Source organism: Heloderma suspectum, chromosome 3 (assembly GCF_057233095.1).
Source record: "Heloderma suspectum isolate Gila_16-S chromosome 3, 16-S_ref, whole genome shotgun sequence".
NCBI lineage: Eukaryota > Metazoa > Chordata > Lepidosauria > Squamata > Helodermatidae > Heloderma > Heloderma suspectum.
The window spans coordinates 277141252-277157790 of record NC_139460.1 but is presented as its reverse complement, the minus strand read 5'-3'; the positions used below and the strand labels follow the sequence as shown (position 1 = coordinate 277157790).

The following is a 16539-nucleotide window of genomic DNA, read 5'->3' as shown; positions in this document are numbered from 1 at the left end:
CCCCACCGCAGATGCCTCTGCGCGGAGCCAGGTAAGGGATTCGTACATCCCTGGTTATATTACTTTGAAGCGTTGCTATACCACAGAGTTGGCTTCAGGGATTTTTCATTAGATATTTCATGTACAGTTCAGTGTTTTCCTCCGGTTTCAGTGGAGTGTCCAGACCAAATAAAATGAAAACAAGTGCAGAGACTTTAATTTGTTGGAGATCTTTATTCTGAAGGGTTTACTCAGTTTGCAAGCTAGCTTTAGTTAAAAAAGAAAAGGAATATGAGAAAATATAATTGCTTTTCCTCCAGTGGCTTACGTCTGTGTTTTCTCTTTAAAAATGGTTGTTTGGTTTGTAGTTCAGGAATGTCTTTGGAAAGCAGACTGAACATTTCGCAGCAGTCCCCATCTGCCTTTGACTTTCCCACGTATCTCTGGAGTCACCACCTAGTGGGAAACAAAAAGGCAGTCCTTGGTGAGCTTTTAGTAACATAAATAGTCACTGCATGTGGCAGATATCTCAGGAGGCAGATTAGGAAATAATGTATTGGGATGCTTAATTAAGATAATGGCATGCTTCTCCCCGGAGCTATCAGTGAAGAAATCTAATGGTAGATAGGCCCAAAATAGTGATGATATTAGGCCTTACCTGCTAAATACAGTGTGTGTGTGTGGGGGGGCTTCCAGCATACCTCATTTGCTCCCACACCTATTTGCAGACCCTCTCAAACTCATTAGGTGATGCATCTCCCCCTGTGGTTTCTATCTTATAACTATCCAAGAATAGCAGAGACATCTGAGGTGGGACATTTTATTACAACAGTACACCTACAAATCTCATTTGGGGGATTTCAATCTGTCCCCTTCATGGATCACTGCCTTGTTGTGGCGAAGGGGCTTGCGTAACTCAGTGAAGCCATAAGCTATGCCGTGCAGGGCCACCCAAGACGGACAGGTCATGGCAGAGAGTTCTGACAAAATGTGGTCCACTGGAGAAGGAAATGGCAACCCACTCCAGTATTCTTGCCAAGAAAACCCCATGGAACGTATCACAAGGCTAAAAGATGTGACGCCGGAAGATGAGCCCCTCAGGTCGGAAGGTGTCCAATATGCTACTGGGGAAGAGCAGAGGGTATTTCCAAGTAGCGCCAGAAAGAGTGAAGCGGCTGGGCCAAACCCGAAAGGACACTCAGCTGTGGATGTGTCTGGCGGTGAAAAGAAAATCCGATGCTGTAAAGAACAATATTGTTTAGGAACCTGGAATGTCAGATCAATGAATCAAGGTAAGCTGGAGGTGGTCAAACATGAGATGGCAAGATTGAACATCGACATCTTGGGAATCAGCGAACTCAAATGGACAGGCATGGGCGAATTTAATTCAGGTGACCATCATATCTACTATTGTGGGCAAGAATCCCTTAGAAGAAATGGAGTAGCACTCATAGTCAACAAAAGGGTGGGAAAAGCAGTACTGGGGTACAATCTTAAAAATGATAGAATGATCTCAGTACGAATCCAAGGCAAACCATTCAACATCACAGTAATTCAAGTCTATGCCCCAACCACTGAGGCCGAAGAAGCTGAGGTTGATCGGTTCTATGAAGACCTACAACACCTTCTAGAACTAACACCAAAAAAAGATGTCCTCTTCATCATAGGGGATTGGAATGCTAAAGTAGGAAGTCAAGAAATCACCGGGATAACAGGCAGGCATGGCCTTGGTGTACAAAATGAAGCAGGACAAAAGCTAATAGAGTTTTGCCAAGAGAACACGCTGATCATAGCAAACACTCTTTTCCAACAGCACAAGAGGCGACTCTACACATGGACGTCACCAGATGGTCAATATCGAAATCAGATTGATTATGTACTTTGCAGCCAAAGATGGAGAAGCTCCATACAGTCAGTAAAAACAAGACCTGGAGCTGACTGTGGCTCAGATCATGAGCTGCTTCTTGCAAAATTTCGGCTTAAATTGAAGAACGTAGGGAAAGCCACTAAACCTTTCAGGTATGACCTAAATCATATCCCTGATGAATATACAGTGGAGGTGAGGAATAGATTTCAGGGATTAGACCTGATAGACAGAGTGCCTGAGGAACTATGGACGGAGGTCCGTAACATTGTTCAGGAGGCAGCAACGAAATCCGTCCCAAAGAAAAAGAAATGCAAGAAAGCCAAGTGGCTGTCTGATGAGGCTTTACAAGTAGCTCACGAAAGAAGGGAAGCGAAAAGCAAAGGAGAAAGGGGAAGATATACCCAACTCAATGCAGAGTTCCAGAGAATAGCAAGGAGAGACAAGAAGGCCTTCTTAAATGAACAATGCAAAGAAATCAAGGAAAACAACAGAATGGGAAAGACTAGAGATCTCTTCAAGAAAATTGGAGCTCTCAAGGGAACGTTTTGTGCAAAGACGGGCATGATAAAGGACAAAGAAGGCAGGGACCTAACAGAAGCAGAGGAGATTAAGAAGAGGTGGCAAGAATACACAGAAGAACTATACAGGAAAGATCTGAATGTCCCTGATAGCCATGATAATGCGGTCACTGAACTTGAGCCGGACATCCTAGAGAGTGAAGTCAAGTGGGCCTTAGGAAGCATTAGTAACAACAAAGCTAGCGGAGATGACAGTATTCCAGCCGAGCTATTTAAAATCCTAAAAGATGATGCTGTTAAAGTGCTGCATTCAATATGCCAACAAATCTGGAACACTCAACAGTGGCCAGAAGACTGGAAAAGGTCAGTTTACATTCCAATTCCAAAGAAGGGCAACGCCAAAGAGTGTTCAAACTACCGCACCATTGCGCTCATTTCACATGCCAGCAAGGTGATGCTCAAAATCCTACAAGCTAGGCTTCAGCAGTATGCGAACCGAGAACTACCGGAAGTACAAGCTGGGTTTCGAAGAGGCAGAGGAACTAGAGATCAAATCGCCAACATTCGCTGCATCATGGAGAAAGCAAGAGAATTCCAGAAAAACGTCTATTTCTGCTTCATTGACTACGCTAAAGCCTTTGATTGTGTGGATCACAACAAACTGTGGCAAATTCTGAAAGTGATGGGAGTACCAGACCACCTTACCTGTCTCCTGAGAAACCTGTACGAGGGTCAAGAAGCAACAGTAAGAACCAGACATGGAACAACCGATTGGTTCAAAATTGGGAAAGGAGTACGACAAGGCTGCATATTGTCACCCTGCTTATTTAACTTATATGCAGAGTACATCATGAGAAATGCCGGGTTGGATGAATCAGAGGTCGGAATTAAGATTGCCGGGAGAATTATCAACAACCTCCGATATGCAGACGATACCACCCTAATGGCAGAAAGCGAAGAGGATCTCAAGAGCCTCTTGTTGAGGGTGAAAGAGGGGAGTGCAAAAGCTGGTTTGAAACTCAACATTAAAAAAACTAAGATCATGGCATCTGGCCCCATCACTTCCTGGCATATAGAAGGGGAAGAAATGGAAGCAGTGACAGATTTTACTTTCTTGGGTTCCAAGATCACCGCAGACGGTGACTGTAGCCATGAAATTAAAAGACGCTTGCTCCTTGGGAGGAAAGCTATGGCAAACCTAGACAGCATAGTAAGAAGCAGAGACATCACCTTGCCGACAAAGGTCCGTCTAATCAAAGCTATGGTTTTCCCAGTAGTAATGTATGGCTGTGAGAGCTGGACTATAAGGAAGGCTGAGCGCTGAAGAATTGATGCTTTCGAACTGTGGTGCTGGAGAAGACTCTTACGAGTCCCCTGGACTGCAAGGAGGTCAAATCAGTCCATCCTAAAGGAAATCAGCCCTGAGTGCTCATTGGAAGGACAGATAATGAAGCTGAAGCTCCAATATTTTGGCCACCTAATGCGAAGAGAAAACTCCCTGGAAAAGACCCTGATGCTGGGAAAGACTGAAGGCAAAAGGAGAAGGGGACGGCAGAGGATGAGATGGCTAGATAGCATCACGGATGCAATGAATATGAACTTGAGCACGCTCCGGGAGAGAGCGCAGGACAGGAAGGCCTGGCGTGCTATGGTCCATGGGGTCACGAAGAGTCGGACACGACTGAACGACTGAACAACAACAACAACAACAACAACAATCTGTCCCAGGCTAGAACTACGCCTCGTGTCATATCAATACTATGATGATGATGGTGGTGATTCTAATTTATTTATATAGTGCCATCAATGCTCGTGGTACTACAGAATAAGAATAAAGCAGCAAGTCCCTGCTGCAAGGCATGCATTCTAATAAAATCACTATATATATATATATATATATATATATATATATATATATATATATATTTAAAGAAAGGGAATGGACCAAACAGGCACAGGAAAATACTACAAAACTAAATAATCAACATTACCAACAATAATAAAATGTAAACTAAAATTCCAGAATCTCAGGAAAAGAGAAAAGTTTTGAACTGAGATTTAAAAACAGTAATTGAACCATTAGTCCTCAAATACTCTGGAAGAGAATTCCAAGAGTAGGGAGTAGCAAAAGAGAATGGACAGAGCCAAGCAAGAGAAGTAGAGAAACCCTTGGATGGGTAAGAAGCATAGCATTTGAAGAGCAAAGAATGCAAGCTGGGGTATGAAGTGAAATAAGGGCTGAAAGATAAGGAGGAGCTAAACCATGACAGGCTTTAAAAGTCAGAAGAAGAAGCTTATGCTGAATCCTAGGATAAATAGGAATCCAGTGAAGAGATTTCAGAAGTGGAGTAGCATGATCAAAACGATGGGCCAAGAAAATGATCTTAGTGACAGAATGCTGAATAGAAACCAAAGGACTAATACGAGATAAAGGAAGACCAGTCAAGAGAAGATTGCAATAGTCAAGATGGGAAATGACCAGAATATGAACAAGAGTCTTGGAAGAAGAGACAGAAAGGAATGGTTGGATCCTAGCAATGTTATAGAGGAGGAAACTACAAGACTTGTCTATATCCTCAATATGTGGAACAATATGTGGAATCGAAAATGAAGCCAAGACTACATGCTTCCCCAACCGGATAGAAAATAGCATTATTAAGAGTAATGGAAAATGTATGTTGGAGAGAGGACTTGGGAGGAAAAACCAGAAATTCTGTCTTTGCCATATTAAATTTCAGACAACGATGAAGCATCCAAGCTGAGATATCCAAAAGACATGCCAAAATGCAATCTTGAACATCAGAAGAAAGATCTGGGGAGGAAAGATATAATTGTGTATCATCGACGTACAAATGATATTGGAGGCCATGAGAATGAATGAGATTACCCAAGGACAGCATGTATAGAGAAAACAACAATGGGTCCAAGACTGAACCCTGTGGACCTCCAACTAAAAGGGGAAAAGAAGATGAACTGCAGCCATTAGCCAGCGCATAGAATGACCAACCCAACAGCTAAAAAAGGAAACCAGTTAAAGGTGGAGTTGCAAAATGCAAAGTCACAAAGGGAATCCAGCAAACGATCATGATCAACTGTGCTGAAGGTTGCAAAAAGATCAAGAAGAATAAGAACAGAATAGAGACCTTTGGACTTGGTGGTGAGAAGATCATTGGTAATCTTCATAAGAGCTGTCTCAGTGGAACGCAAAGGACAGAATCCAGATTGAAAAGGATCCAAGACAGAATTATTTGAAAGGAAGTTGAGGCAGTATGAATAAACCACCCATTCCAGGACTTTGGAAACAAAAGACAGCAATGAAATAGGATGTTATTAGAAAGAGAAAGCACACGAAGAGAAGCTTTTCTGAGAATGGAAGAAACTGTAGCATGCCTAAAAGCAGAGTGAAACAATCCAGAGGACAAGGACAGATTAATAATATAAAGCAAAGAAGGATAACAGGAATAACATTGAGTAAAATATGGGAAGGAATAGAATCAAGAGAACAAGTGGCTGAAAGGGGCAATACTCTAGACAATTAATCAGACAAGACCAGAGAACACATAGACAATGTAGCAGAAAGAACCGGCATCTGAAGAGCTGGTAACGGAAAAGGGGGAGAAGCAGCACGACCAGAACAAACAGTTTGAATTTTTATATTAAAGAAAGAAGCAAAGTTATTAGTGGAAAGAGAGAGGGGAAGAGATAGTGGGACAGGATTTAAAAGATCATCTAAAGTAGCGAAAAGTCACTGAGGCTTTTTGGCATTCACCTGAATTATTGATGAGTAGTGCTGCTGTTTAGCCAAAGAGATGGCAGAAGAAAAAGAAGAAAGAACGAATTCGTAATTAATGTAATTTAACCATTCCCTAGTCCTCTGCCAGAGGCATTTAGTTGCCCGGGCACAAGAACAAAGATAACAAGTAAAGTAAGTAAGCCAAGGCTGGGGTTGAGTAAGGTGAACCAACTGCATTAATGATAGGGCAAAATTATCAAGGGTTGAAGATAAGGAAGAATTACAAATAGAAAAAGCTGAGTCCAAGGAGCCAGCAGATAAGATCCCATAATGGTGACACTATATCTGTCTTGCACATTTATATCTCGTAGTGTACACCATGACATATATTGTGGTATTTGGGGTAATATGGAATACAAAGCAGGAAATTACACTAGAAAAGCAGCATGCAGAATGCATAATATGCCTGAACAGTAGCCTATCATGGGGGTGCTTTTTAAAAAAAAAAAAAACTTTTGAGTTCGCAGCCAGGCGAGGCGAGGCGCCTCCTCCCCAGCCTGAATTTCGGCCGGGCGAGGCGGGAAACCTCCCCCCCAGCCTGAATTTTGGCTGGGCGAGGCGGGAAGCCTCCCCCCCCGTCCTGAACTTTGCGGGGGGAGCAGCGAAGCGCCTCCCCCCCACCACGAACAAGCTTCGAGGACAGGTAAGTGACTTTCGTCCACCCCTAACGGATACATAAATTACTGGCATGTATTACAGAGACCTGGCTGGCTGAGGCCGCTGCTCCAACTCTGGCGGCCATGTGTCCAGCCAGATTTTCATATGCACAGCAGCCGAGGGCTGGGGATCAGGGAGGGGGAGTGGCTGTTATTTACCGAGAGTCCTTGGTCTTCACCAGACCCCCTCTCTGGGAGACCAAGGTTGCTGAGTGCATGTACTGAAGGTTGGGCCCGAAGGGCAGTCTGGGGATTCTGCTCGTGTACCGTCCACTCCGCTGCATGACTGACGCCCTGGCCAAGGTGCTTGAGGTGGTCTCTGATGTGCATGTGCAGTCCCCTAACTTATTGGTGTTGGGGGACTTCAACGTACATTCAGAGGCCATCCTCACAGGAGCACCTTGGGACTTCATGGAGACCATGGCTTCCTGGGAGCTGCACCATATTCCAACTGGGCCCACCCATGTAGCCGGTCATGCACTAGACCTTGTGTTTGTTTCTGGAGAAGCGGGGAGTGATCTGGAAATCGGGGGTATATCCACCACCCCCTTGTCATGGTCAGATCACTATCTGGTGACGTTGGACTTCTCAGTTCCACAACCCCTCTGCAGGGGTGGAGGACCCATTAAAATGGTCCGCTCCAGGCATCTTATGGATCCGAATGGATTCCTGAACGCACTTGGGGATTCTCTGGAGCACGCCAATGGAACTCGGTTGAGACCCTGGTGGGTGGCAGGAATGCCACAATCACTGGGACATTAGATCAGGTGGCTCCGAAATGCCCTCCCCCCCTGAACAGGGCTCGGACTGCACCATGGTTCAATCCACAGTTATGAGTTCTGAAAAAGGAGGTGAGATGGCTACAGCGCTGGTGGCAGAAGTCTCACTCCTAAGGCGATCAGACATGGGCTAGAGCTGTATCTTCAGCCTATTATGTGGCAGTAAAGGCAGCAAAAAAGAAATATTATGCTGCCTCTATCGCGTCTGCAGAGTGCTGTCCCAGGAGGTTGTTCCAAGTGGTCCGGAGCCTGGTCGGTCCAGTGGCTCCAGAACCACTGGAGCATTCTAAGGCCTCCTGTGAGGCCTTGGCAAGGCACTTTGCAGATAAAATTGATCAGATTAGGAGTGTTATTCCGTGTGCTGTGGATACAGTTAGTGAGCAAGAGGCGGCCTGTGGCAAAGTGGACAAGGTGCTTTCATCTGTAAAGCTGACTACCTGCTTACTTGATCCTTGCCCATCTTGGCTCATTATGGGCTGCAGGGAGAGACTGGGTGAGGGGATCAGGGCAGTGGCGAACGCCTCCCTTGAGGAGGGAGTGATGCCATCAGCCCTCAAGGAGGCAGTGATAAGACTACTCTTAAAGAAGCCCTCCTTGGATCCCCAAGTTCTGAACAATTTTCACCCAGTCTTGAATCTGCTATTTTGGGGCAAGGTGATTGAACAGGCGGTGGCGATGCAGTTAAAGGCACACTTGGAAGAAGCCAATTATCTAGATCCATTTCAGTCGGGCTTCAGGCCTGGGCATGGGACAGAAATGGCCTTGGTCACCTTGGTGGATGATATGAGGAGGGCTCTGGATAGGGGCAAATGCTCCTTCCTTGTTCTCCTCGACCTCTCAGCAGCTTTTGATACGGTTGACCACGGTATCCTCCTGGACCGCCTGGAGGGGCTGGGCATTGGAGTTACCATATTGCGGTGGTTCCGGTTCTTCCTCTCTGGCAGGTACCAGAGGGTAGCACTGGGAGAGGAGGTTTCAGACCCGTGGCCACTCACTTGTGGGGTGCCACAGGGTTACTTCCTCTCCCCAATGCCATTTAACATCTATGTGAAGCCGCTGGGAGCTATCATCAGGAGGTTTGGGGTGCAGTGTCATCAATATGCGGATGACATGCAGGTGTACCTCTCATTCAAATCTTCACCAAGGTGGGCCGTAGAATCCCTGTCCAAATGGCTGGAGATGGTGAGTGGCTGGATGGGGAGGAATAAGCTGAAGCTGAACCCTGACAAGACCGAGGTACTTTTGGTGGGAGACAAGAGGAGCTGGGGGATGTTGACCTGGTGTTGAATGGGGTATGGCTACCCTTGAAAGACCAGGTCCGCAGCCTGGGGGTCATTTTGGACTCCCAGCTGTCCATGGAGGCTCAGGTGGCAGCTGTGAGCCGGACAGCGCTATATCAACTCCATCTGATATGGCAGCTGCGCCCCTTCCTTCCCGACCATCTGCTCCCATCGGTAGCACATGCCCTCTCATGTCTCTTCTCATTTAGACTACTGTAATGTGCTCTATGTGGGGTTACCCTTGAAGACAGTTCGTAAGCTGCAGCTGGTACAGAACATGGCGGCTCGCCTGATTAAAGGCAGCTGCCGGCGAGATCACATCACTCCAGTGCTGAAGGAGTTGCACTGGTTACCAGTTGTTTTCTGGGCCAAATTCAAGGTGTTGGTTTTGACCTTTAAAACCCTATATGGTTCCAGCCCAGCTTATCTTAAGGAGCGCCTCCAGCAACACCAGAGAGGCCGCTTAACAAGATCAGCCTCGGATGGCCTTCTCTCTGTCCCATCAGCCAGGACAGCTAGACTGGTGGGGACGAGGGAGAGGGCCTTTTCTGTGGTGGCCCCCACTCTGTGAAATCCATCCCTAGGGAACTTTGCCATGCCCCTCTTTAATGAGCTTCCGCCATGCATTAAAAATGTGGTTGTTGAGGCAGGCATTTGGGGTGGGTTAGGGTATTTTAGAAAATGTTTTTACTGTAGAATTTTATTGTTTTAAACTGTTTTATTATATACTTTGTACATCGCCCAGAGTGGCTGGGTGACCAGCCAGATGGGCGATTAATAAATTTAATAAATAAATTTTAATTTTGAAAAGAGTTGGAGCTGAAAAGGGAACTCTGTGTGTGTGTGTGTGTTTACTTATTTTTATTTATTAAAAAATATATATCCTATCCTTCCGTTTTATGTGTGGGGGTGGGTGGGGAGAGACTGCAAATTGGTTGACTTGGCAAACCACTGTAAAATATTGGGCAAAGGAGAATGGTTGCTGACTTATCTACACATCTCTTCTCAACGGTAGTGTAGGCAGAGTGGAGCAACAGATCTGCCCTGGGTGCAACCTAGACAGAAGCACGAGACAGGTGTCAAAGGTGAAGCAAGATTTTAAGATAATGGGCAGTATACAATGCTGCCAAAGCACTAGCACTAATGATGTTGTCCTAGCATAACCAATGGTAGCACAACATCATTAGCACTTGCTGGGCTAAAGGAAAAAATGATGCTTTGTCACCAAAATTCAGCAGGTTGGAGACTCACAGGTGGATGGAGATGGGAGTTGGAGGTATGGGGGCTAGATGCTCATTGCAAGAAGGAGAGAGGGAGGAGCTGAGCTCTTCTCAAGCTTGGATCAGCATCTAAGCAAGAGAAACCCACAGCATCACAGTATGGGACACCACCACCCCTTTTGAAAATTCAAACAATCATTCAGCTACCTAATTACTACCTGAATTTTGAAAATCTTGGTCCTTGATTTCTCCAGACCAAAAACATTTTCAGTGCCATTTTCCTTTTCCTCTGTATGTCCCTCAAACTTTAGAGAGCTACCATTATGTATGTTAAGCATACAGTATATAGAGAATGCCACTGTAAAAACAAACACTAATGACTAGCGCTGTGCACCGCTTCAGTCCGAATCCCAAATTCCAAAGTGAATCAGGGTGATTCAGACTGCTTTGGTCTGAATCCAAAGTGGGTCCTGAGCTGTCTGAAGCAGTCCAAAGCAGGTTGGAGAGATCTGAAGCGCTTTGGATTACTTCGGGCAATTCTGAGTAAATGTAACAACTTGCTAGAGAAGGGAGGGGGAGAGACGGAGTAGGGGGAGGGGAACTGATCCTTGGAAAACACATCTCTAGGTGCTAATAGGGCTGAACCTTTAACCCAGCAGTTTGTTTCCTTGCTTTCTACTGTTTGTTCTTTGGCTCCCCACCCTTCTCAATTACCATTCCTTCCATTTTTCAACTCTATATTTTTATAAAAAACAAAGAATTATTTTTAAAAAAACAACCCATCCACCAACCCCTTTTCTCTTCTGTTAGGCTTTAGTGTTCTTTCCCTTCCCCTCACCCCCTAGTTTGTAGGTAGTTTTTTCTTTCTGTATCTGCTTTTCTTTTGGGGGGGGGTGCGCGCGCACACCATACACATTATTCTGCACAAGCAAACAGTATGTGGCCAAAGCAGTACATTAATACCCAGTCCAAGATATACTGTGGGGCAAAGCAGTACACAATACACATGATATGAAGTATCATCACTTTTGCTGATTTTCCAAGAACCCTTTACCTGTCACTTGTTTTCCCTTGTGTGCATCAAAACGACTGTAAGAAGAATTTGATCAGGCTAGGCTATATGCATTTTTTAAATGTTTGTTTCATCTTATCCTTCCTGGGAAAAAGGGCTGCTGAAATGATCACGGGGCTGGAACATCTCCTTTATAAAAGGCTTCAATGTTTGGGATATTTATTTTAGAAGAAAGGGAAATATGGGGGGAGGTTTATAAGATTATATGGAGTAGAGAAAGTGCAGCAGTGATATTAATAAATAAGCCCCACTAAGTTCAGTCAGTGTGTCGTTTCCAGGTAATGTGTATTGTAACTTGCAGCCAAAGAGAGAGGTTTAAGTTTTCTTTCTTCCCTGGCTGAATGAGAGCCTCAGGTCAGTGGCAAATTCAGAACAGGCAAAAGGAAAGTACTGTTGCACTTATCCCCCACACACACACAAAAACCCACCCTACACCAGAGATTAGGCATAGTAACCTCCTTATTGTCACCTTAAACACCTTCTGATTAGGATCTCTAATCTCCTGTGTGGCTGAAAGGTTTTTTTGCCTTTTGTTTTTGATTCTGAGAAAAGGAAATTTTATGCATGACTAGCACAAAAACTACTGGACCAAACTGTCTGATATTTGGCAGTTTCACTTATCTCCATAGTCCATAGGGGCTGTCAAGTGCCCAAATCTCATGCACCTCTGTCAAAGCACTGAAGAATTATAGCTCTTTGCTTTCAGAGATTTCCTTGCAAAAAGCAAATTTTACTTGCGCCTAGTACAAAAACTACTGGATCAAGCTGTCTGAAATTTGGCAGGTTCAGTCACCTCCACTGGCGCTGCCGAGTCCCCAGATTTAATGTAATTATCATAAAAACTGAAAAGTTATGGTCATTTCTGTTTTCCAGTGCAAGTCAATGGGAAAATGTAAAATCTGAATAATTTGGATTTCTGAATCTCGATTTGGATCTGAATCTAAAGCAAATCGGATCGGGTCTGAATCAGTCCAAAGCAAATCAGGGCTGATTCAGAAGATCTGAATGGACCTCTGAAGCGAATCAGGAGGTCCATGCACAGCGCTGCTAATGACTGTGGAGTCAACATGGTTGACATGTGAGGGAAGGGCAGCAGTATCTAGCACTGGCTAATTCAACCAGCAAAATAATCTATGGAGAAATGAGTAGTTTATTTTAGACCATGACGTTGCCTATCTATGCGTGGTCTCAACTCAGCAGAAAAGCATATGCGAGAGGGACTAGATCATACCTTACAAATGTCACTCCATTCGCCTGGTCCGTTTTCATTGACAGCTCGAACTTTAAAGAGATATTCTGTATTAGGTGTCAGATTATGTATTTCCAGATTCTGTTGTACAATCCCTGTCAGTACTCCTACAAGTTGTGGCTGGATTAAATTCTCAGGTGCACCTTCATCAATTACTTCATAATAAGCAACCTCAAAGCTCTCTACTTCTTCTGTAGGACATGTCCAGTAAATCTAAGGAGTACAGAGGTACATATAGCATGGAACACATTTTCATGTTGTATTTAACGAGCTGTCAGCATTAGTATCACAAATAAGTAAGGATTCCAGTTTTGTGTTTGTCTGAGTAATAAATATTTGTGGATTTTTCAAAAACAAAATCTTTTTTTTATGATGGGCATTCCTATGCAATACAGGTATTTTAGAACACTGTCCACCATTTCAGTGCCTGATCTTTGTAAATGTTTAATTCTACAGAGCAAACCACATGTTGCATGAATTGTGCACTATGTAGCCTGATGCTTATCTCTGTGTTTTTACACTTAAGTAAGTGTGTGTGACCTTGATTTAGATTGGGACCACTGCACACCAGAAAGGGAGGATTAAAACTTCCCTACTTGCCACTGTTTGCTTCCTAAAATCCCACCCCCCTCCCCTTGCACAGGGGTCAATGGAGTCATTGGAGGCTTTTTTCCTTTTGTTATCTGTGTGTAGGGGATTTTGGTCCATGATCAAACTGAATCTGCATGCACATATTAAAAAAAAAAAAAGGAGAGAGATAAACATCAGCTACATACTGTGCAATTAATGTAATGTGTAGTTTGACTCTAAGAAGCTTGAAAGCAGGGCATAGAGACAATGATATTCCACATTGTCTTCTCAGTGGTCTCTGTTATTCAGAGGTATATGTCTTTCATGGTCTTTCGTTTTGCTATTATATCTGTTAAGAGGCCTTCCATGTGTGGAACAAGTAGGAGTAGCTTTTGGTAGGTAGACCCAGAAGGTGTGTGGCGAGAGATCCTGGGCAGGGAATGTGGGATATGTAGCACCACCATGGTAAGGAGACATTAACTGCCCCATGATAATAGACTCATTTCTAAAGATGTCATATACATTTACCAACCAGTGCTTATGCAACTGGTGCTTATCTAGCACACAGTAGAAAAAGCTCCACCAGGACTGGTCCCCCTCCCCCAAGGTACGTAGAATTTTCAGACAAAGCCTCAGCTCTTCCCAATAATTCTCCTAAAATGCCCAGAAAAACCGAGGTGCTTATGGATTAACATTTGACTCATATTTTGTGGTTTGGTGAAGGGGGGGGGGGTAAGGGGGCCTGAAGCTCACTGGCAAATTTCTGGGAATGGGGTGCAAAATTTGGAGATGATGGAACTCACTGCTCCCTTCTGGTGTTCCTTCCCCAACAGATTCCACAAAGAGCCACAAGTTGACCAGTCAGTGAAATGAACATAAAGAAGCCAGGCCTTTACTGGAGAGGGCATTGCACAATGCTGGCACCATGACTGAGAATGCTCTGATTCACTTACTGTATTTCATACTCAGTTGCCTTTTCTCAGTTGGCAAGGGAACTTGATCAGAATGTACAGGAGGAATGTGATCCTGGGTTGGATCCAAACTTCCCATGGATTCTGCTCATGAGATGTCCCAGCCACTGGAAGTAGTGGGGAAGAAATTATTTTTTCTATACCCCTTCCCCTTGCATCTCCCTTGAAAAGCTTCACTGGAGGGTTGGGGGCACAAGTGAAAGGGGTAAATCAACAAAAATTCCTTCTCCTTCCCTGCCTCGAGTAGGAGCCTCTGTTAGAATGGAATCCCTTCCATGAATGGAAGAACCCTATCTACATGGGTTCTTCATCTATATGTTTGTGAGAGTGGTATGAGAAGAAGCTATGGGAAAGTAACATCCAAATTAAGGATGTCAGAGAATTTTGGCACAAATCTCGGGGAGGCCGAATGCCAGCGCATTCGGCCCCCCGAAATTGGTGGTGAAATGGTCTGCCCCCCCCCCACCCCCCGGGACGGGACTTACCTTGGGCAAATCCTCCTGGCGGTGGTGCGGCGGTGGCCGGTCTTCCGACCGGCTGCCGCCGCCACCATTTCCAGTAAAACAAACAAACAAACAAAAAAACGTGATAGGCTACGTAAAGATTTACGTAGCCTATCACGGCTAGATTTTAAAGAAATACCGTGATAGGTTATGTAAATCTTTATGTAGCCTATCATGGCTGACTAAAAACAAAAACAAAAAAACGCCATGGGCGCCGCTATTTGCGTTCCTTATTTTGGCATGTCTAGTCTACGTAAACATTTACGTAGACTATGGCGAAAATAAGGGGAACGCAAATAGCGTAGACGCTACACTATTTGCGTTCCCCTTATTTTCGCTGTAGTCTACGTAAATGTTTACGTAGACTAGACGTGCCAAAATAAGGAAATAAGGAGTGGCAAGTGGCACATGGCTGCCCAGTGCCTTGCCGAGCCACCATTTTATGTAAAATGGTGGCTTGGCATTTTACATAAAGAGCCACTTTATGCAAATAGTGACCATAAAGCATCCCATTCACACAAGATTATAGGCACAAATGGTCTATTTAGACCATTTATGCCTGTAATTTTGCATAAATGGCCTGCTTTATGGCCACCATCTGTGTAAAATGGCCCTCTATGAAAAAGGCCAAGTTGCCATTTTGCAGCTCAGTGAGGGAGCAGGGATCCCCACACTTGCCCAACTCGGCATGTACCAAGTCAGGCAAGCACAGGGATCCATGGACTGGCATCCAGGGGGCCAAGCCAGCAAGAAATCACTGGGCCTTGAGCCCCAACCGAATGCCTACAACATCCCTACATCCAAAGGGGCTTCTCAGAAATGGGGTTTTGAACTTATTTCTTGTAACATGTTGAGAGTTTTGTAAGAGAGTTCTCATGTAGATTCCCTACCCAACATTTTTGAATCTGTAACCACATTTCTGGAGCTGCTGCTATAGATAGATGGATGGATGGATGGATGGATGGATGGATGGATGGACAGACGGACAGACAGACAGACAGATAATCTCCAAGAGAGAAAGAGAATAAAAGATGCACTCAAGTAATTTTTTCTGAGTAAAGACTTTCCAGTGTCATCAGGATAGGGGTATCCATCTCCAAATGCTGTCAAGGACTGTACGAGCAGAACGCAAGACACATTTTATAAAAATTCTTACCTTAGCCACAGTGGGATAGACAAGTGTTTGGTAAACAACCACAAGGCCAGGAACTGAAGGAGAAGGTTCTCCAAGTAATTCTGGATTGTAATAAGTGCCACGGGTTTCGTAGTTTCCTCCGTTTCTTGCACTATCTGGTGATGCATGCCAAATTGCATACATGCCACTATCTCTCACGTTAGCAGGAGGTAATGATTTGGGTCTTATAACTATATCACTGCCTATCATGCTTTGATCACCCAGTGAAGAAAATGATGCCAAAGACTGACTTCGGTTCATTCCTAGCGAGCTTGGAACGTGTGCACTGGAAACAAGCCTTGGAACCATAACATCAGAACTGCAAGGATAAGGGGATTTGTTTAGTTTTTCATAATATTGTCTAGTTGCAAATGATGGGAAAATGCTATCTAAGTTAACTGCAAGTTCATCAAAGTCGACTTTCAGATGCTTAATAGGGTCTTCCCTGAGATGTGGGCTAGGTTGGTAAATATTAGCCATTGAGTCTTCTATTTCATTTACGAGGGAATGTGCAGACTGAAGGAATGCAAGTTGGCTGTTTTCCTTTAAAGCTTCCTTAGAATACTGCATGAGGCTGTCCATCTGGTGAATTTTCTTTGATGTGTACTCTGCAAACTCGTACAGTGCCTGCTGTTTTTGAATCTCAAGGTTTTCTACTGCCTCCATCAAGTCTTTCTCTCGTTCCTGAAGTATGTTCCGTAATCTGATGAAACCATTCCTGATCTCCCTCCTTTTCGTTTCCTTATAGGACTTAAAATTGTTTTTTAATACAAGGACCTCCATTAGATCGTTATCAATTATATATCGGACTGCAACACAGAAATTAGGATAATCATTATACCACTTATATTTTGAAACATACTCTACTTATTCACAAAACACATAAAAGATTAAAAGTAACTTAGGGT

General features: G+C 44.3%; 1 protein-coding gene across 1 annotated transcript in view; it reads right to left on the bottom strand.

Moving 5' to 3' along the window:
* Positions 1-303: 303 nt before the first annotated feature.
* The window catches only part of TRIM42 (tripartite motif containing 42), a 28482-nt gene continuing 12246 nt past the window's right edge, over positions 304-16539 (bottom strand). Inside the window, 3 exon segments of the mRNA XM_084845684.1 lie at positions 304-435; positions 12396-12626; positions 15614-16440. Of these exon segments, the coding sequence (XP_084701810.1) occupies positions 304-435; positions 12396-12626; positions 15614-16440 (1190 nt within the window).